The sequence below is a fragment of the Babylonia areolata genome, chromosome 19 (assembly GCF_041734735.1).
Source record: "Babylonia areolata isolate BAREFJ2019XMU chromosome 19, ASM4173473v1, whole genome shotgun sequence".
In the NCBI taxonomy this organism is placed as follows: domain Eukaryota; kingdom Metazoa; phylum Mollusca; class Gastropoda; order Neogastropoda; family Buccinidae; genus Babylonia; species Babylonia areolata.
In genome coordinates, this window is record NC_134894.1 from 26,361,215 (window position 1) to 26,385,214 (window position 24,000).

At 41.6% G+C, this 24,000-nt stretch overlaps 1 protein-coding gene and 1 non-coding gene across 2 annotated transcripts in view; both read right to left on the reverse strand.

Moving 5' to 3' along the window:
• The window catches only part of LOC143294256 (calcitonin receptor-like), a 181,264-nt gene that overhangs the window by 2,041 nt on the left and 155,223 nt on the right, over positions 1-24,000 (reverse strand). Inside the window, exons 3-10 of the mRNA XM_076605693.1 lie at positions 22,038-22,135; positions 17,689-17,795; positions 15,057-15,183; positions 14,467-14,620; positions 11,081-11,147; positions 6,615-6,758; positions 1,886-2,021; positions 1,454-1,495 (exon numbers count right to left, since the gene is read on the reverse strand). Coding sequence (XP_076461808.1) covers positions 1,454-1,495; positions 1,886-2,021; positions 6,615-6,758; positions 11,081-11,147; positions 14,467-14,620; positions 15,057-15,183; positions 17,689-17,795; positions 22,038-22,135 — 875 coding nt within the window. The remainder of the gene's footprint in view (positions 1-1,453; positions 1,496-1,885; positions 2,022-6,614; positions 6,759-11,080; positions 11,148-14,466; positions 14,621-15,056; positions 15,184-17,688; positions 17,796-22,037; positions 22,136-24,000) is intronic.
• On the reverse strand, positions 23,503-23,622 carry LOC143294409 (5S ribosomal RNA). The gene has a single exon (XR_013056898.1). It is a non-coding gene; the product is annotated as a 5S ribosomal RNA (ribosomal RNA).

Consider the following 24,000-nt stretch of genomic DNA (forward strand, 5'->3'; position numbering starts at 1 on the left):
CTTGTCACTTCTTTCCTGCTGTGCAATATAAACTTGCTATTATTGTAGTTACAGCCTGGGTTTCTCAGAGACATGACAAAACATGCTTATCACTTTTCAGGAAAACCCGTGGGGTACATGGAAATGTCTCACTATTTCATGTAACTAGTATTGTGTTCACAATCAATTACAATGGCTATTTAGAGCTACATTTGATACAAACGGAGGGTAAAAACTATACATCCGTTAAGTAACATATGAAAACAATTATTTCTACCTGTGAATAATGAATAGAAGTTCAAAACATTTGCATTTTTTCTTGTAAAATTTTGGCAAGTATCTTTTTTCGCTTCTTCAAAGATTGAACAGTGAAAAAGGTAATAGAACTCGTCCTCAAAGTCTCCATGAACAAACTCGGTCTTCATGAAGGGGTGGGGGTTGGGAGTTTGATCGTCTCCCTTTTTGCATTGGAAGTTTGTGATTCAACATAATAAATTTTGCAAATATACAAACTCACAAGATTTGCTCAGCACGAGGAAACTGGAAATAGGTGTGGATAAAAAAACAAACAAAAGAAAGCGAGCAAATAAACAAACAAAAACCCAACAAACTTTAATGTATGGCTAGTGAGGAAGTTTCTTTTGTCAGATTACTTCATCCAAATGCTTTGAAAAAGGCAAATACAAACACACACACACACACACAAACAAACGAACGAAGAAAAACAACCCCCAAAAGAAAAAGAAAACAAACAAACAAACAAACAAACGAAAAAAAAGAAGATAAAAACAAGAAGAAAAGGCTAGAAGAAGCGGAAGTGCTGCAAGCTGGAGAAATAATCAAGAGAACAAAAATAGAACAGAAGAAAAAATGGTATAACGGAACGAGATGGACATAATTCTTATCCCTTTCCATGCATTGTATTGTTGTTTTTCTTTGGCTGAAACCTGTTTTGCTATCATGTGCTTTGTTTCCGTGAGAGAGAGAGAGAGAGAGAGAGAGAGAGAGAGAGAGAGAGAGAGAGAGAGAAATACAACACCCACCCCACCCCCACCGACACACACACACACATCGAAACACATCGTTTCAATACAAACATATCATGTAATTACATTGTGGAAATCGACCGTGTAAATATCCCCCCTCCTTTTTATCTATGTTTTTTTTCTCATAGAACCCACCATAATTTTTAATTGATTAATGAGCTTTTTGCGTATATTTACTGCCTCGGATACATATAATTTACAATTGAGAGTATCATATCTTCATTTTTTGTCATCAGTATGCCGAACAAATCTTTTCTCTGTGCTAGATCTGTACTGAAAAGAGTACAATTTCTTCGTATCCTTTGCATACATGAAATGATTTTCATTTTCTGGACTTTCGCCACACATTGGGCAAGGAGTTGTCTGTATCGAACCAAGAGAGAGAGAGAGAGAGAGAGAGAGAGAGAGAGAGAGAGATACTTGCTTACCTCTCCATTACAGAAGCAGTACATGATGGAGACAAAGGCGCCCTGTAACATAAAGATGTTTTTAAAGTATGCAGTTTAAAACGTGTGTGTGTGTGTGTGTGTGTGTGTGTGTGTGTGTGTGTGTGTGTGTGTGGTGGTGGTGGTGCGGATGGGGACGGAGAAGAGGAAAGAATAGAGTAAAAGGTAACAGAAAAACACTACCACCAATGTATAAAAAAAAACAAACAAACAAGAAAAACAAACAACAACACGAACAACAATAACAACAAAACAGAAAAGGAGCATCAGAGAAAAAGAGTGGGTCAGTTTATCAGGCGATGACATGAACAAACCACACACGCCACCCAAACATTACAAAAAAAAAAAAAAAAAAAAAGCAAAAAAAAAAAAAAAGCTACCATTTAAAAGAAAGAGTGTGGGCTAAGTTTTTACCTGCAGCGAGCACTGGAAGGCCAGGAAGTAGCGGTACACCTCGTACTGCACCGTGTCCTCGGCAGGCTGCAAGGGCACAAGCAGGAACTGCAGCCCGAAGAGCGGCGCCAGAATCAGCGTGGCTCGCACCGCTTTCCTGCGACACCAACCACTGTGTAGGCTTAAAATCAGACCCCTCTACTGTATTTATATTTGTATTTCTCTTTTTGTCACAACAGATTTCTCTGTGTGAAATTCGGGCTGCTCTTACCATGAAGAGCACGTCGCTACACTACAGCGCCACCCTTTTTTTTGGTATTTTTTCCTGCGTTCAGTTTCATTTGTTTTGTTTTTTCCATCGAAGTGGATTTTTCCACAGAATTTTGCCAGGAACAAACTTTTGTTGCCGTGGGTTCTTTTACGTGCGCTAAATGCATGCTGCACACGGGACCTCAGTTTATCATGTTGTTTATCTGTTTACTTAAAGTCTGGTCATCTAAGACGGTGATATCAGACAGAAAATAAATGACATTATTATTATTATCATTATTATTATTATTATCATTATTATCATCATCACCATCATTATCATTATTATTATCATCATCATTATCATTATTATTTAGATGTCATCATTTCGGAAAATTAATGGTAGGGGAAGAATTGTTCAACTGAAAAGAACTGAGGAAGGAAGAGAGAGAGAGAGAGAGAGAGAGAGAGAGAGAGAGAGAGAGAGAGAGAGAGAGAGAGAGAGAGAGAGAGAGAGAACAGAATGTGGAAAAGACACTGCTGACAAGTATTCTCGTTATGGTCAACGACTGTCATCTTACTGTGATCAGTCTCAGCTTATCACAGGTCAGGTTATTATTATCAGTCAGTCATCTGATCAGTCTCAGCTTATCACAGGTCAGGTTATTATTATCAGTCAGTCATCTGATCAGTCTCAGCTTATCACAGGTCAGGTTATTATTATCAGTCAGTCATCTGATCAGTCTGTTATTACAGGTCAGGTTATTATTATCAGTCAGTCATCTGATCAGTCTCAGCTTATCACAGGTCAGGTTATTATTATCAGTCAGTCATCTGATCAGTCTCAGCTTATCACAGGTCAGGTTATTATTATCAGTCAGTCATCTGATCAGTCTCAGCTTATTACAGGTCAGGTTATTATTATCAGTCAGTCATCTGATCAGTCTCAGCTTATTACAGGTCAGGTTATTATTATCAGTCAGTCATCGTGTTTTGTTTGGACTTCTTCCTCTTCTGTTTTGCTCTTTGTATTGCCTTTGTTCAGCAAAGTCATTGACACCTATTTAAAGGTACTAAAAAGAAGTGGCATTTATATTTATTTATTTATGGCGAATAAGATTAATGCCACATTAATCTCGTTTCGGCATGGTTCAGCAGAAAAGGGGTTAAATGACGTGCATCACACACACACACACACACACACACACGCACATACGCACACACACACACATACGCACACACACACACACACACACACACACATACGCACACACACACACACACACACACACACACGCACGCACACACACCACACAACCGTGAACGACGCATGCGCTTACACACGCTGACGAACGCATGGAAACACACATACACATACCATACACACTATCCTATATCTAGTGCCCTCTCTTCCCCTTACCTCCCCCACCTTCGTGAACTGACACCCACACATCTGTAGGCAGTCGTACTCCGTTTTCGGAAGGGATGAATGCCGGGTATGTTCTTGTTTCCACAACCCATCGAACGTTGACATGGATTACGGGGCATCTATTTTAACGTGCGTAGTTCATCTTGTGCATGCGCATATATACGGATAGGGTTTCAGCCGCTATAGCAGGTCTGCACATCTGTCGACTTGGGAGACCGTAAAAAATCTCCACCCTTTACCTACCAGACGCCGTGACCAGGATTCGAACCCGGGACCCTGAGATTGAAAGTTCAACTCTTGAACCGCTCGGCTGCTGCGCCATCTTCTTCTGGTCTTATAAAGACCAGTTCAAAGGTTAGAGGTCACATAGCCTTTAACGACCATCTGGTCAGTGAATCAATATCCACTGTGTCTCGGGCTCGGCATTAGAAGGCAGTGATTTCTCTCTCCTCCTCTGTTATAAACATTCCACAACCAGTTGGGTCCCTATCCACACCATGGTGGAGTCAGGAAAAATCGGAGAAAAGTGCTTTCCTAAGGACACAACACAGTGCCGAATCGGGACCTCGAATCTTGATCATTGGTGAACGACTGGACAGGCGCAATAGCCGAATGGTTAAAGCGTTGGCCTTTCAATCTGAGGGTCCCGCGTTCGAATTACGGTGACGGCGCCTGGTGGGTAAAGGGTGGAGTGGAGATTTTTACTTTCTTTCTTTCTTTAAGAAGAAGAAGAAGAAGAAGAAGAAGAAGAGGTGAATGACTGGATCGGAAAGAAGTCCAACACCTAACCGATTCTTCCAGGACGCCTCTCTGATGTCATGCCACTAACTGATAGAAATGAGATGGATGGAGATGGACGATGGGTAGGTTGGGGGGGGGGGGAGGGCTTGGGGGGTTTGGGGGGGTTGGGGGGGGGCAGAGATGTAGGGTGAAAAGTAAGAGGGGGTTAAAAATAAAATTGAGGGGAAAAAACGAAAAACAAAAGATAAAAAAAGAGCAGATTTAACTGGCTGAGATAAACAATGCAACATGTATGGGAATGTGTGAATTTCAATCCCCAACACACGTACGCAGTATATGATGATAATCTGACATATGTGTTATTGTTCTTTTTGTTGTTGTTGTTGTTGTCATTCATGTTTTTCACCATTCTTATGCTGTCATGCATCGTGTTTTGGCATTGCTGGAAATGTTTTTATTTTCAATTTTTACATTAAATAGGTTCACGAAGAAAAGATATTAATTCACATTAAAAGTAAGGTTTCCTGTCAAAGAACGACTGTTGCGATGAATATTCGCCCAAAGAAAAACAACAACAACAAAAAAAACGAACACAGAAACATGTATGGATATAAAATGTTTTCGTTCAAACAAGGATATACAGCAATGCCGCAGAAGACTAGAACGTACCCCACTACCTTCTGCCCCAAACCCATAAAAAAAAAAAAAAAAAAGAAAAGAAAAAAAAGCAACAAATAAACAAGCTTGCAAAAGACAAAAAAACAAAACAAACCCCAAATAAACACAAACAAGAAAAGCCTGACAGACAAAACAAAAACGAAACAACGAAGTCAAACCACCCAGCAAATATCAAAGAAAGGAACACACACACACACACACACACACACACACACACACACACACACACACACACACACACACACACACACATACACACACACACACAAGAAAAGACACAAGTACACAAGCAATAAAGAGATTCAGAAGATGAACTAAGCACATGATAGTCGCTTATTTCGATATGGACATATTCTCTCTCTCTCTCTCTCACACACACACAACACACACACACACACACACACACACACACACACACACACACACACATACACACAGAGGTATTTTTAGGCATTATAGGGAGGGGCATAAGGTTTGTTCTGAGGTTGCTGAACTGGGAAATGTGGAAAAGTAATTCGCAGGGGCGGTCTGGTTGGAATTTCCACCTCCTGATGAACATCGCAGAGATAGATCCCGGTACTATTTTTCGTTGGGGAGGTTGTGCAGGATAAACATTGCAATTCCATCAGTTGTCACTCATTCGTGTCAGCAGCTGACGCTCAGAATTGTGTGTGTGTGTGTGTGTGTGTGTGTGTGTGTGTGAGAGAGAGAGAGAGAGTGTCAGACAGACAGAGACAGAGACAGAATGTGTGTGTGTGTGTGTGTGTGTGTGTGTGTGTGTGTGTGTGTGTGTGTGTGTGTGTGTGTGTGTGTGCACTCACGCACACACACACACACAGACACACCGATAAATAGGTAGATCGACAGAGAGACAGACGGACTGACAGAGAATCAGATAGATAGATAGATAGAGGAGAGTGGGATTGTGGAGATAGACTATGTTGTTGTCATCGTTGTTATTATTGTTGATGTCGTTGATGAGGATGACCATAACGTCTATACCTGCTCGGGGGTGGGGGTGGGGGTGGAAGGCGTCTGACACATGTCTGAGCGTGGTGACGACGATGACGGTGAATATTATTATGATGATCATAATCATCATTATGATGATGATCATGGTGATGGTGATAATGATGATGATCACGATGATTGGCGACAATGATGACGATAACATAACGTCTATACTTGCTATGAAGTGGCGTCTGGCTCTTGTCTGGGCTTGGTGACGACGACGTTGATGATGATGATGATGATGAGCATGAAGATGAGCATGATGATGATTTGCATGATGAGCATGGTGATGATGAGCATAATGAGGCTGATGAGCGTAATGAGATTGGTGAAGATAATGAGCATGATGATGATGATGATGATGATGATAAGGATGAGCATGATGATGATAGTGATGGTGATGATGAGCATGATGATGATTGTGAGCATGATGATAGTGATGATGAGTATGATGATGATGATGATGATGGTGATGATGAGCATGATGATGATGATGATGATGATGAAGATGATGAGCATGATGATGATGATGATAGTAATGATGAGCATGATGATGAGCATCATGATGATGATGATGAGCATAATGATCCATGACGAGCATGGTGACGACGACCAACCAAAACAAAAAAAAAACGTCCCTACCTGCTCTGGGGGGCGTCTGGCACCTGTCTCAGCTTGGTGACCAGCAGGCGGACCAGGTTGACGAGGATGATGATGCTGATCACCGTGGACACCACCACTGGGGCGAAGGTGATCCACTGCATGGGGTCTCCCAGAGACCAGCATCTGTCACACAAATTCACGCCTGATCACACCTTGTTCACCCCCTGATGGAGCATTGAGGACTCACAACGATTTGTGATGTATGACAGCTGTGTCGGACAGTGACCATCAGAACAACAGAGCAGAGGCAGGCAACTGCTGTCCTGACTCTTTGGTTATGGTGAAGAGTTTCTTGTTCACCAGGTTACATCCCCTACTGTCTCGGCCAAGAGGGTTTTCAGGACAGTCGTGCGTTGGGATGGTTCCCAAGCTGAGGCCATCTTGCCCTCAAGACTGCTGCACTAACAGCCAATTCTCACACTCTGCCTCTTCTTCTGTACCGGTCTGCCGCTATCCCTCTTTCTTCGTTCTATCTATCTATCTATCTATCTATCTATCCATCTATCTATCTATCTATCTATCTATCTATCTATCTATCTATCTATCTATCTATCTATCTACCTATGTTTCTGACAAAGCTGTGCATATTCAAACAGAGCAAACAGAATGGAACAATGTACGTCCCATGCGCAGATCCGAAAGGTTTGACGAGCTCACTTTGCTTTTTGCTACATGGGGTTAAAAGTTCTTGGCAGTGTGTACATACACCATATTGAAGCTGACTGACTTCGATAAGGTTGGTACTACTCTTATTCGTTTAAAACAATAAAACATAATTCATGTTGTGCACCTTTTGTGTACCTTTTGTAGGCCCTGAATATGAAGTATGATGGTGTGAAGATAAATCACCTCACGTGCACGTCATGCGTATGTTAGACAAGCTTAGACAATTACGTCATTATCATTTTTTCTGTTTCAGTTGTGTCTTATTCATGTTAATTTCTTCCTAAATGTAGCCACAACTTATTCTTGAATACAACATTGGTATCCCCTCTCTCTCTCTCTCCTCACACACACACACACACACACACACACACACACACACACACACACACACACACACACACACGCACAATCTCTCTCTTTGTCTGTCTGTCTCCGTCTCTCTCCCTCTTTCTCAATTCGTCCTTCATATCCTTCCTTCCTTCTTTCATTATCTGTTTTCCGAAGCCGAACGTCACGTTAATGCCATCAATTTTTCTTTTAAAAGAAAAAAAAAAATAATGAACACATTGACAAACCAACTTTACCAAGAACTTTTGACATTTTCTTCCTTTCATTCCTCCTTTCGCCTTCTGGCAGTAACGGTTTCAACCTCCTTCCTACATTCCTCTTCCGCTGAAAATAATCTGTCACAATTTGTGGTATCAGTTGACAGTAAGGTATCCACATCTGTTATCTACCACAAAGTTAACCTGTCCTTCTCGTTTTCGATCTCCCGCCGACAAATTGTTTCTCTCTTTTTTGTCTGTTGCCACAAATGTGTACAGGACATTTTCCACTGACCTGATTACCTTTCTTTTCAGCTCGGGATGTCTAACATGGCTTCTTTTGCCTGACTCAGGGACATATCTATGGAGCGCCGTGTTTCTGTCATAAAATTGAAATGCGTCCAGTTGGGTCAACTATTTAAATCAGAAGAAACCCAGAAGAAAGATTCTCTCAATGACGAATAGCATATGTCTTTTACTTCGATCATATGTGTTTCAGTGCTTTTGTCATTACAACTGTAACAGAGGTATGTTCAGGTCACATGCCTTTCATTTACTTGCATAAAGAACATTAGCGAAAATGACAAAAACGCATGCATACACACACGCGTATGCACTCAAACATGGACACAGATACACAGATGCATATATATAGATACAGAAAAAAACCACACACATATATGCTCATACAGACAGACACAAAGAAACACACAAAGAAACACACACACACACACACACACACACACACACACACACACACACACACACACACACACACACACACACACACACACACACACACACACACACACACACACACACACACACACACACACACACACACACACACACACACACACACACACACACACACACACACTCACACACACCACACAAGCAAGCACGCGGCAAAATTATCTGCGAGTGGATTTATCCTGCCATGTGGTTGTTGTTTTGTGTTGATGTGATCTTCAAACAAAACAGGATTTTGTCCAAATGCTACAATTGTAGAGCTAAACTCTGCACTTTCTGTCTGTCTGCCTGTATGTCTTCTACGAACGTTTAAAGCGCCCATATTTGAAAGGCAGAATATAGCAACGCAACAGAGCAGTATCCTTCTCTCATTCATATGTGATATATACAACTACTTTCTACATGAAATCACAAACTTCAAACCGTTTCGCTTCCACATTAGCGAAACTTCGTTAGAATTTGCCTGTAGGCAACCCACGCACGCTTATTCTTTACTTATCATCATTATTATCATGTTTCAATGAACAATCAAAACTTCTCCAGTATCATAATTACCCTCGAACAGAGCAAGGCGAAAATGTTAAATGCGACAACAAAACAAAAGACAAAAACCAAAAATGCTATACATCAAAGAGAACATTGTGAATATCGTAGCCGAAAATTACAGGATTCGCTAAAAAAACAAAACAAAAAAAAAACACAGAAAAAACAAACAAACAAAAAAAACAAACAATCTGGGTAAGAGTTAGCAAGTGCAAAATTTGGATGCGGCTGTCAGTTTTTCCTGGCATCAGTCTCCAACAATGAAACTCAATAACAAATGATAAAATGATGTTAACTTATTTTTTTCCACATGCCTTGATTCAGTAAATGAAAAGTTGTATGCTTTTTCTTGTATGGGTGATTCATTCCATAATTGCTATTGATTACAATGATATAGTTATGGAATGCTGGGTATTGGTCTTGGTTATGACTTCCATATGTTATTGTTAATGTTGACTGTATTCAGATTAAAAAAATCTTTTTATGTTTTTTTTTTCTTTTCCATCTATTCTGAATTGTCATATTAAATTTATGTACAAAATAAAACGGTGGTCGACCCAAGAAAGTCCGGGAAAACACGGAAAACCCCCCCAAAAAACAACAACAAACAAACAAAAAAACTGGGTAAGAGTTCAATTATGAGAAGATGAAGTTGAAAAAAAAAAGAAAGAAAGAGAGAGAGAGAGAGAGAGAGAGAGAGAGAGGCAGGCGTGGTGGGGGTGGGAAACTAAAGCTTGAGTCGGCAAAAAGCAAGCAAGCTAGCAAACAATGAATTACTTCATATTCTTATCCCGAAATTTAATATTGTTTAAACAGCAAAATGGTCTCATAGAATTTAGAAACGAAAATGTCAAATAGTTCTGAAAACAGAGAAAGGCAACAAACAAAGGAATAAAGAAAGAAAATCTATTTTGAAAACAAGAATTCAAACATCTTTCAATTCCAGTTAAGTTTTACTGTAAATGAAGAAATAAAAAATGCAACAATTTACACAAACTTCAGACTATAATGACAAAACTTGTCCAACTCACACACACACACACACACACACACACACACACACACACACACACACACACACACACACGCGCGCGCGCGCACACACACACACACACACACACACGCATGTCATGCGTAGAACAGTTTCGAACGGTGGTAGACTAGGATATCAGTACTGCTTAGATAGATAGGTCTTCAGATAAAATTTGTAAGAGGTTGTGGAAGTGGTAGATGGAGCCTGACAGGAAAGAATACGTTGACTGGAGGAGGAGGAGAAGGAAGAGGAGGAGGAGGAGGAGAAGGACGAGGAGGAGGAGAAGGAGGAGGAGGACGAGGAGGAGGAGGACGAGGAAGAGAAGGAAGAGGAGGTGGACGAGGAGGAGGAGGAGGACGAGGAAGAGAAGGAAGAGGAGGTGGACGAGGAGGAGGAGGAGGACGAGGAAGAGAAGGAAGAGGAGGTGGACGAGGAGGAGGAGGAGGACGAGGAAGAGAAGGAAGAGGAGGTGGACGAGGAGGAGGAGGAGGACGAGGAAGAGAAGGAAGAGGAGGTGGACGAGGAGGAGGAGGAGGAGAACGATGACGACGACGAGGAGGAGGAATTTTGTTTAATGTCCGGTCACACACACTGGTGACTGTAGACATTTTGTCAGAGTATCGATTTTGAACATTTGAGTGCTATCGTTTAGGAGAGGAGGGGGGCGGGGGCGGGGGGGGGGGGGGGGGGGGTGAATGGCGAGTTGGGAGGGAAGGGGGAAGGTGGTAGGGAACCGGGCAAATGCAGTGTTGAATGAATCTGAAATAAAATATCTAAATACAATTCTGACCGAAGGATTTTTGCTCTGGTAGATTGAATTTAAGAAGAAAACACAACCCATAGCTGCAAAGAAAAAGAAAGAAAACTCGACAGCAGAAAAAAGTCTAAATGAATAACATGCTCACATCAATGTGTTGTGCTTTTTACCCCCTCGTACCGCGGCGTAGATGACTGTCAGTATGAATGGACAACCTGAAAAAAAGAAAGAAAAACGAATATATATATATATATATATACATACATATATATATATATATATATGTATGTATACACACACACACACAAACACACACACACACACACACACACACACACACACATATATATATATATATATATATATATATATATATATCGCAACCACATACAATAATACAGAGAAAATAGGAGACAGGGAGACAGAAATACAGGAAGAGATAGAGACGGACATACAGACAGGCAGATAGACATAAACGAATACATAAAAAAACAACACAAGAAAACAAACAAAGATAATTAAAAAAAAAGTCACAGAAAGACCGCAGAGAAAGAGACACACACGAATACAGAAGATGAGTGAAGGCCTGTCATACAGACAATGCAACCACCCCCCCCCAACCCCCGCCGCCCCCCTTCTCCCCCAAATCCCCACTACCCTACACCTTCTCCCCCCCCCCGCCCCCCCAAAGGGGAACCTAGCAGAAGCCGCTCAATGATTTTTAGACACTAGTGGTTCCCATCGCCTTCTCCCGCCTTCTCCTCTTCCTCCACACCCCCCACCCCCATCCCCCACTCCTCCGCCCCGGCACACCACCCCCTCTTCCCCCCAAGGGAGGGCTCTCGGCTTCTGACGTGCATCATGCCTTCATAGAGATGCTTGACATAATACGGTAGCAGCATCATCACACATAATGGGCGGAGATACCTGGGGGTAGGCTTTCAAGGCCTGATCGGCGTGTCGGGTTTATAGGAAGATGAGGTTTACAGCAAGATGTGGAGTGATGGCCTAGAGGTAACGCGTCCGCCTAGGAAGCGAGAGAGTCTGAGCACGCTGTTTCGAATCACGGTTCAGCCGCCGATATTTTCTCCCCCTCCACGAGACCTTGAGTGGTGGTCTGGACGCTAGTCATTCGGATGAGACGATAAACCGAGGACTCGTGTGCAGCATGCACTTAGGCACGTAAAAGAACCCACGGCAACAAAAGGGTTGTTCCTGGAAAAAAAAAATTGTAGAAGAAATCCACTTCGATAGGAAAAACAAATAAAACTGCACGCAGGAAAAAAAGCAAAAAAAAGCGTAGCGCTGTAATATAGCGACGCGCTCTCCATGGGGAGAGCAGCCCGAATTTCACACAGAGAAATCTGTTGTGATAAAAAGAAAAGAAATACAAAAATGTTTGTGTAGCAGATATGGATCTGACAGGCAAGCTTGGACACCTCCTTGATACTGAACGGATTGAAAAGACTGGGTGAGTGAGTGAGTGAGTGAGTGTGGGAGTGAATGAGTATATGAGTGCGAGCGTGTCTGCGTGCGCATGTGTGTATGTGTGTGTGTGTGTGTGTGTATGTGTGCGTGTGTGTGTGTGTGTGCGTGTGTGTGTGTGTGTGTGTGTGTGTCTGTCTGTCTGTCTATCTGCCTCCGTATGAGAAAAAGAAAGAGGGAGGTGTGAACAGACACGCAGAGAGAGAGAGAGAGAGAGAGAGAGAGAGTGGGGGGGGGGGTGGCAGAAAGAGAGAGAGAGAGAGAGAGAGAGAGATGGGGCGGGGGAGAAAGAGAGAAAGGCGCAGAGAGAAAGCGAGAAATAGATAGATAGTTAGATAGATAGAGAGAGAGAGTGAGAGAGAGAGAGAGAGAGAGAGACAGACAGACAGACAGACAGACAGACAAAGGAACAGACAGACAAACAGACAGAGAATACGGGAATAAAAAGCGGAAATGCGACTTGGCGCGGAACGCAGAACTAATGTTTTTCAGAGTTTCCTTTCTCTCTATTTTTCATGTGACCACTCGCGTGCGTGCAAGCAAGCGTATCCCTCCCTCCTGAATGTGTGTGTGTGTGTTTTATCTTCAGTTTAACGTGTATTCACTATAAGTGTTTTTAGACTGAGTGTGTGTGTGTGTGTGTGTGTGTGTGTGTGTGTGTGCGCGCGCGCGCGTGTGTGTGTACGTGCATGCGTGCGTGTGTGTATGTATGCGCGCGCGCGCACGTGCATGTGTGCTTCTTTGAGCCCTAGCCTGTGTGCATGTGAGATCGCGAGCGCATTATTGGTACGAGTGAGCGAACGAGCGACTGAGTGTGTGCATATATGTGCGTGAGTAGGGCGTGGTGTTGTGTGGTGGGGGCGGGGGGATATACGTGTATGCACGTGAATGCGTCCTGAGCGAAATGTGTGTGTGCGTGTGTGCGCGTACATGTGAGTACTTGTGTATGTGTGTATGTAGCGTATTGTTATCATTATCATTATTATTATCATTTGTACTACTACTACTACTACTACTACTACTACTACTACTACTACTAGTCGTAGCAGCAGCAGAAGTAGTAGTGGTAGTGGTAATGTCACAGGTTCAACGCTCGGCTTTTACAAGTGATGCAATTAAGCTTAAAACTGGGCCAACAGCAAAGTTACAGCTAGCTGTATGTTTTTCCACTGCAAGGGAAACTTATTTTCAATTAGACTTTTGTGAAGGACTATGACTATGAAGATTTGCACTGGCTGTTAGTGGTGCAGCCTTTGGGGCTAACTGGCTTTTGGGGACCGTCCCAAATCCGGCTGTCTTAAAACCCTCTTGGTCTAGAAGAGTAGTGATACACGTAACTTGAGCAAGACACTTTCTACTATTACCAAAAGTTTAGCTGAGACAGTCGGTGACCACAGTTGCTTTCTCTGCTATCCCGATGATCACATGTAGGAGACGGCTGACTATTCATCAAGTTTTTGCGCCTTATACATATTATTATTAGTACTAGTAGTAGTCCTTTTAAAAAAAAAGTATTTATCTATTATTTATTTTACTTTTTTTTTCTCTCAAGGCCTGACTAAGCGCGTTGGGTTACGCTGCTGGTCAGGCATCTGCTTGGCAGATGTGGTGTAGCGTATATGGATTTGTCCGAACACAGTGACGCCTCCTTGAGCTACTGAGACTGAAACTCATCATCATCATCATCAGACTCATGAGGACTGACACGGACCCCATCCAGTGAAGAGGAGGGCCCTTCTTCTTTTTGTTATTATTATTTTTTATCATCATCATTATTATTATTATCATGATAATGATGATGGTGATCATTATTATTATTATAATTATCATTATTATTATTATTGTTGTTGTTGTTGTTATATATATAACATATTATTATTATTATATATAAATGACACCATCATCATCATCATTATTATTATTATTATTATTATTATTATTATTATATTACTATCATCATCATCATAATGATGATGATTACTAGTATTCATCATCATCATCGTCATCATCATCATCATCATCAGAAGACCCATGAAGAGTGACACGGACCCCATCCAGTGAAGAGGAGGGCCCTGATGAGGATGTCTCCGGTGCGGAAGGTGTGGGTCATGATGACGTGCAGGTACAGGGCCTCGCAGAACATCCAGGCAAAGTTGCACGTGGTGCTGTACTGGGTCAGCACGTGCAGGGCTTGGCACCACACCTGGGATTATATATATATATATATATATATATATATATATATATATATATATATGATAACAAATAATGTGAACAGAACGTAACAGTAAACACCTGAAGATAAATGAACTGTGTCGTCAACGACAGTGATATAAACCTGGAGATAATTTATGAACAGTGTCGTCAACGACACTAAACCTGAAGATAACTGACTCTTGAATTTTTTTTTCTTCCTTTTAAAACACGGGATTACATGACATGACAGAACACTACCGCATCACATAACAATTATCCACTCACTGAACTGTTACAGAGTAAAAATGCAGTCTTGATTGTCACTAGCATCAATTACAACAGAAGATTATCGCAGTTTCAGCTGGATAGAAAAAAAAGGTGGCATGAAAAAAACTTGAATATCTTTTGCAATTTTTTTTTGTCCATGGGACCAAAATACGTACAGGGTTTGCGTGCTGCACGTCACCGTCAAGGGTGACCAAGGTGTAGTACATGATCCATGACACTCCTGTCATGATGTACGACAGGAACAGGTTCTTATGCACAGTGATCCGCTCACATCGGAGCTGGCTGCACAAATCAGAATACAGACCTCATAATACAGAATGCAGAATACACAATGCAGAATGCAGAATATACAATGCAGAATGCAGAATACACAATGCAGAATGCTGAACACAGAACAAGGAATGCATAATACAGAACACAGAATAAAAATGCAGAATTCTTTAAGACAGGAATGAACACACAACACGTAATGCTGAACACAGAACAAGGAATGCATAATATAGAACACAGAATAAAAATGCAGCATACTGTGGACAGGAATGAACACAGAACACGGAATCCTGAACACAGTACGAGGGATGCACAATACAAAACACACAATAAGAATGCAGAATGCGGAAGACAGAATGAATAATACTTTATTATACCCAATAAGATATTTTCATTTGTGGTCTAGGCTATATTACTTAAACACAATGTATGAATCACTCACATATGCTTCGTTTCACGCGAAGCCAAGCCGACTGCTAACAGCAACAGGACGAGAATCGTGCGCACGTCAAATGTGGTGAGGGACTATACTATGTCTATTTATTTATTTATTCATTTTACTTTATTTTATTTTATCGTATTTTATGTTTTGTACATGTTTTACGTCACTTAGTCTTAAATTTGCATATGTTATTGTAAAGACGGTGAGCCCCATTTGAGATGGGGGTACTGCGCCATATAAGCCTGCATATTGTTATTATTATCATTAACATTATCATCATCATCATCATTATTATCATCATCATCATTATCATCATTATTACTATTGTTAGTAGTAATTATTATTGTTATTAGTAATTATCATCATCATCATTATTATTATTATTATCACTATTATCATCATCATTTCACTTTCATGTATGCCGGCGGTAAGTGTTCACACTGACCACCAGCTATCAACAGCCATCACAAAAACAGCTATTTTGTTTTGTGGCTTGCACACAAACGAGACGGGTGGCTGATCCAAGAGAGGGAACTCTCCAATGATACCAGCAGCGTCAATCCCACTAATATTTGTTTCTTTCGTCTGGAGAGCGCTGTATCGTTTCTGACTGACAACAACTGGCTTTGTCTGACAGACGTGAAGCTGCTGCGTCAGGCTGACGGCAACTGACTAGACTTCATTAGTGTCACTGAATGTAGAATACACAGACACATACACACACACACACGCGCGCGCGCGCGTACGAACACGCACGAACACACATAAACACATGCACACATATTAGACACATGTATACATTCATCCTCTCCCCCAACCACCCACGTATTCAACCACCTACGATCATGCACACACATACCCAGATGCACGCATACGCACACACACACACACACACACACACACACACACACACACACACACACACACACACACACACACACACACACACACACAGAGAGAGAGAGATGAATCTATAGCCGTGAATCAAGCCAGGGATGTCAGTAGTGTCATGAGAAAGATTACTGCAACAGACACACACACACACACACACACACACACACACACACACACACACACAAACACACACACACATCCTTCCACCCCCCTCCCACCCTCACCACCGACCCCTATCTCCAAACCCGCCTCCTCCATAACAGAGATAGGCACGGACTGATATAAAGACCAGGAATATAACGAGATAATTATATCAGCAAAATAATGATATATATGTCTGCTCTTGAGAACAGCAGCAGCAACAACAACATCACGGGACAAACAAACGCGCACACAGACACAAACACAAACAAACAAAATCAGAGACGGGCAGACAGGCACACACATAGAAAACACACACACGCACACTCACACACACACACACACACACAAACAAAAAACACACACACACCACCACCACCACCACCAACAACAACAAAAAACAACAGACATATACATACAATCACATACACAAACACATACTACACACAGATACACACACACACACACACACACACATTACACACGCCCCTAAACACAGACACTACACACACACACACACACACACACACACACACACACACACACACACACACACACACATTACACACATATAAACACACATACACACACATTACACACACACATAAACACATAGACACCACACACACACACACGCGCGCACGCACACACACACACATACACAAATATACATACGCACATACACACACACACACACTACACCCCCCTACGCCCCCCCTCACCCACAGATACAGACGTGAAGGCCATGAATATGCACATATGAGCACACAGGCATTACACTACACCACACACACACACACACACACACACACACACACGCAAACACACACGCACGCACACACACACACAAACACAAACACACACACACATACACGCACACAAACACACATAAACAAATACACGTAACCCCCCCCGCCCCCCAACACACACACACCCACACACACACCCCACATCCCCACACACAATCACACACAATCAAACAAACACTACATCCACCCCCACACGCCCCCCCACCCTCCCACACACAGAAATATACAGACCTGAAGGCCATGAATATAGCCAGAGATATCAGCAACATGACGATGGACAGGGAGAAGCCACCCAGAAAGATGTAGACAGGAATGAAGGAGTTGTCCACCATCCGCTCCTGAGAACACAACAGACGACATCATCATCATCATCATCATCATCACCACGAGGCACACCAATCAATACTCACTCACGGTATCCTTAACACGGGGCTGTGTGGACAAGTGATTGCTTGCTTGCTTCATGTCCGTCTATCCGTTTGTCTGACTGTCTGTGTGTCCTTCTGTCTGTCTATTTCTCTGTCGGCCTCTTTTTAGAGTTGAGAGAGAGAGAGAGAGAGAGAGAGAGAGGGGGGGGGGAGAGAGAGGTGACAAAGACAGAGACACAGATAGAGATGAATGAATGAATGAGTAAATGGTCTTTGATAAGGGAAGTGTGATAAGCACACATACCTTTTTTTGTTATTTACATCCCAGCCCCTTAGAATAAATAGACAGATACATCTCTCTCTCTCTCTCTCTCTCTCTCTATATATATATATATATATATATAGAGAGAGAGAGAGAGAGAGAGAGAGACAGGCAGAGAGACAGGCAGAGAGACAGACAGACAGAGAACGAACATTCATTCATACATCAACAGCAACACTCCAGAACTGAGTCTCAACATACTCTTCTAGCACACTAACTTTCAGAGCAGCATCATTCATTTCCGTACTGTCAAACCCCTCTCCACACACTAAATTGACGCCAATCGGGAAAGTTAAGAACTTTGGAAATGCAATTCAATAGTGACGAATACGTGAAGATAACATTCACGTGCAGGCCAGTGCCAAGTTGACAGCTCGGAGATAGGACCACTGCAGTCGAATAAGCTGGTGGAGTTCATGTTCTGGTCGTCAAGGAAAACGAATGGGGGTTTGTCCACAGCCAAATTTCCTGATCTGTCAGCAGTTTTCCTGAGAAGCTTGTGGGTTGGTTTTTTTTTTCTTTTAAAAAGTTGAAAACAAGCACAGAAAAAGAAATAGCTGAAAAAACGGAAATGGAAAACAATCACACAGGCTTATACTTACGTGTGTGTTTTATCTTCAGTTTAACGTCTATTCACTATAAGTGTTTTTAGACGGAAAGGAGTAAAGAAGTGGATAAAGGAAAGGGAATGCATGTGAATATTAGTGTAAAAAAAAAAAAAAAAAAAAATTCATGTTATGTAACAGAGGAAAAGTATATTATAAGAAAAAGGTCTAAAGAGATTGTGGTGTGTATTGAATGAGGTGTCATGGGAAGGAGAATATGTATATGCATATCAACAAGTATTAACCTATAACAATGTAAATATAAATAACAACATTAATTATAACACATCAAAGGAGGATACCAACTGGACTGGAGTTTAAAATTTCCGAAAACATTCTAAGCAATGAATAATCATTCAAAATCTTTTCAGTGGCTAATGAAATATTGGAAGAAAAGTCATCAACTACATCTTTAGGAATTAACGGTCTTATGCTCGGACAATGAATGAGTAGATGACTTACAGTTATTTGCTTACCGCATATACATTTTATATTTTTAGAAAATTTTGTACGAAAGGCATTTAAACGAATTCTATACATTAGACTTGTAATTTGTCTTGAATGTGCTGCTGGTGTCAAATTTAGAAAATGTTTGGGATTAGCTGCATTCTTTGTGTTTACACAACATTGGTAATATTGATTATTTGAATCTATAAGTAATTTCTTAAATCGATTTCTAGAGACATGTGTGTGTGTGTGTGTGTGTGTGTGTGTGTGTGTGTGTGTGTGTGTGTGTGTGTGTGTGTGTGTGTGTGTGCACGTAGGTGTTTTATGAAACACACACCACATGTTATGAAAACCTGATAGCGAGAGAGAGAGAGAGAGAGAGAGAGAGAGAGAGAGTGTGTGTGTGTGTGTGTGTGTGCGTGCGTGTGTGCACGTAGGTGTATGTATGTGTGTACATGCAAGCGTGCGAGTGTGTGTGCGTTTATGAAAACCTGATAGCGAGAGAGAGAGAGAGAGAGAGAGACAGAGACAGAGACAGAGACAGAGACAGAGACAGAGAGACAGGGAGAGATTGTGTGTGTGCGTGTGTGCTCGTAGGTGTATGTATGTGAGTACGTGCATGCGTGCGAGTGTGTGTGCGTTTATGAAACACACACCACATGTTATGAAAGAGAGAGAGAGAGAGAGAGAGAGAGAGAGAGAGAGACAGAGACAGAGACAGAGACAGAGAGACAGACAGACAGACAGACAGACAGACAGACAACAAAGACTCGGACACAGACACAGACAAAGACACAGATACAGACACAGACACAGACACAGAGAACATCAATTCAAACAGTATTAACACATTCTTCCTAAACAATCGTCTCCAATGGTTCATTCATATTCCCAGTTGAACCCCTCTCACAGAATAATAGCGGCCTGTCAGGAAAAGTTATAAACTTTGGACTGGCGAAACCATTTCCTGAACAACAATATATGATAGTGGGTTCATTTGTGGAGGAAAAAAAATCACTTGACTTGTGCATCATATCCTAAAGGAATTGTAGTTATCTCGTGTCAAAGAGAGTAAGGGTTCATATTTTCCGTCGGCAAACTTAATTTTGGCCGCTGCCATTTTCAGACTCGACACTTGTGCACAAAATAACGAGCGCACCCCGGTCTGTTTATCGGTGCAACGTCTGACTCTCCCCTCCCTTCCGTAGCCCCCCTCGCCCCCTGCAGTCGTTTCAGTTACAGGATCCTGAATCTTCTCCCAGGAAACGTTCTGGGACATCCTTCCCCATACTGTTACGAATGATGTTTCACTTCACGAAAGCATCTATTCTGAAACGCCATAAACCCTTCAAAGTTTGTTTTGCATTTGCTGGGCGCGCAAACAAATAAAAGAAATAGCTGAAACACGGAAATGGAAAACACGCACACAGGCCTATACATACATGTGATGTGTGTGTGTGTGTGTGTGTGTGTGTGTGTGTGTGTGTGTGTGTGTGTGTGTGTGTGTGTGTGTGTGTGTGTGTGTGTGTGTGTGTGTGTGTGTGTGTTTAAAATAATGAGGATGAGGAAAAGAGGAATTTTTAGTATCCATTAAGTAAAACTTTACTTTTTGTCTGCTATGGACAAACACTCGAAATACATAATGACTAGATTACTGATTGGTGTATCTGAATTTGTCCATTATGTAAAGATCTAAGGAAGATGAGTTGGATTTTGTTTTGTTTTGTCCAGCTCTTAGTGATATCTGACATAAGTTTATTCCGTCAAAATATTACCGACATCCGTGTGTCTTTAAATTAAGCTTTTTAATACCGTCTTTTTGAGATAGGGATTTTCGCAATTTGTCAATTTTCTTGTAAAATGCACTTGAATTCAGAGATAATGTATCGCCTTAACAGCATGTTTAGAAACATTATTTTTGTTTCACGTGATCGTTGGTGTGTACATATGACATTTTGTTATGGCTGTGATGTGCTTATAATTATGTCCACGTACACCCCTTCATGAGGGGCTACGGCCTAAATGATTCGCATTCGCATTCTTTCTGTCTACTCAAGTTCATACACATAGAATTCATGATCACAATCAGACTGAAGTCTGTTCAGTCTTTAAGGCAAAATTTTATCATTCATGAAATCGAATGTGTGAAACAGGTCGTGGCTTTTAAATTTTTGTGTGTGCGCGCGCATAATGTAACATCACAAGCCTTCGAAAATCATTTGGTTTGACCAATGAACTTTTCATGGTAATTTTTCAAACATCAGCAACAACAGGATAGACATCCATTAGCCTTGTGGAGCTGCACTTTGGGATAATCCATTACCAGGTGTGGCTGGACACGACGATTCGCAAGTGATTGTACTAACTCTCACACTGCGCCCAGCTGAAGTCTGAGGCCAGGCTGGTCTGTCTGTCTGGCTTTGGGTCTTTGTTCCCCAGTCTCTTTGTCTCGGAACGGTGAGCAAGCGTCTCTTAGAACTTCGAGATACCTTTCTTTACAGCCAGCCTACAACCCGATCGTTCTGAGGCTACAGCTTCCAAGGTGTTGGAGTCGACGTTCAAGGCCTTCTGATCTCTATTACTGATGTCTTTATAGCGCAGTTGGGGTGTGACTGTAGGACGTTTTGCCCTACACCAGTTCTCGTGCAACGAGACCGATTGAAGCATGCGTCTCTGTTTCAGCAGGGAGTATCATGCTGGGGATTTCCAACTCTTCCCAGGACGGTGTTGTTTGGGGACCTCCTGCTGTCAGGTGGATGCGTTGGAGGCAGTGCATGACAATAACAGCAGGCAGCAACAACAATAACAAAAACACTAACATCACAAAACGACACTGACCGTGTGAGGAGTGCAGGCCGTGTAGTTGCTGTAGGGTCTGTTGGTTTCAGGGTTGACGTACCACGTGCCATTCTCTGTGCACTTCTTGGTGGCCGTGCCTGACAACACACAAAACAAAATGAACAATAAGGTGGTTAGACAGACAAGTTAGTTGACAAGGATAATCATATACACATACATATGTTCTGGCAGTGTACTTCTGTCCTCTTCATTGGTATTTTGAAATTTTTTACTTGTCAGGATTAATCAGAATGACAGGAAGTAAATATTTAGCAGCGAAGACCAATCTGATATAATGATTTTTAATTCGTTTTAGTTACTACAGTTTAAAAAGAAGAAGAAAAATTGACTTCATAATCATTACCATGTAAGTTGAAACAAAAGACATAAATTGTGAATGTAGTTCCAAGAGAATATGAATTTTTCAAAGGTAACAATAATTCCTGATACGTTTATCGAGATTCGTGACTTTCGTCGATACACAGGTGAAGGCGAGGGGTTATATTGATATTTACCATTTTGCCCAGTTTGACTTGTCTACCACTTTCTAGACAGGTTAAATTAATATTTACCAACTTGCCCAGTAATATTCCTCTACCACTTTCTCTGTCACTCTGCTGCTAACGTTTATCACACACATAGACACACGGTCAACCGAAGCAGAATAATGCATAGACTCACTCTGTTGTGCACGCGTTTCACACACAGACGAACAACCGAAACATGCTTAATTGATACGTAGACTTACTCTGCACACGCAAGTCAAGTAACCATGATCTGATTTTAGTATTGACCGTTTCATTCTGGGATCTGTACAAATTCGTACGCCTGTCTCGGAGTATGATGATAAGAAAGGCTGCTAGTGTGAATGGTGATGTTAGCCATAAATGACTCACAATGACTGAGTCCAGTTTTGCTGTGATCGGTTGGGGGTATTGGTTAGCTAACTTATTATTTTTTATATTCTTCTTATCATTTTTTTGTCACATAAGTTTATTGACGTTCATACAAGGTACTGATCCTCTACAGTATTTCTTTTAGCTGTCGAAAGATGTAGCCTTTAGTTTCGTTGTATCGTTTTTCAGTGCTGGACAGTGAGTGAATTGGACAATATTCTGTCTCTCTCTATCTCTCTGTCTCTCATTTTCTCTCTCTGATCCTAGATTGTTAGTAAACAAACAAATAGAAAAGAAAAAAGAAAAAAAGAAGAAGAAAAAAAAGAAAGAAAAGAAATAATACAATGATCATTATTCTTGATGGTGTCTCAAATCAAAATGGATACCTGTTTGTTAAACCCTATAATCATTTGTATCTTTACTCATCCTGGAATATGAATAGGCAGTTTCAGTTTCAGTAGCTCAAGGAGGCGTCACTGCGTTCGGACAAATCTATATACGCTACACCACATCTGCCAAGCAGATGCCTGACCAGCAGCGTAACGCGCTTAGTCAGGCCTTGCAAATAATGCCAACAGCACCCGGTGTTCCCCAGGCGGTCACCCATCCAAGTACTAACCGGGCCCGACGTTGCTTAACTTCGGTGATCGGATGAGAGCCGGTGTTTTCAACGTGGTATGGCTGTTGGATGTAGCAAACCTATGGGACTGTTGCTGGAGAGACGTGTACACATCTTCACTGTTTGACGTGAAGAAAAAGGATGGGTGAAAGGAGGGGGGAAGCCCTCACTGAATCTGACTCTACACATTTATTGTCACCATCAGGAGTCTCACCTAGGTGCTGGCATCCACCGTACGCTGAATCAAAACAAACATCACTGTTCTTCCTGAAATAAGTTAATGGTGTATAAATGTTGCTTTGCATGTCATAATTGTGTGAGCATTATGATGTGTATGTTTATTTGCTGTTTGCGCTTGATTTTTTTTTCGACAGAAATTCTTGTGTGTTGCTTGTAATGGTCAGTTTTTATGTTATTTTTTTTTCCCGACCTCCCCTCCTTTTCTTCT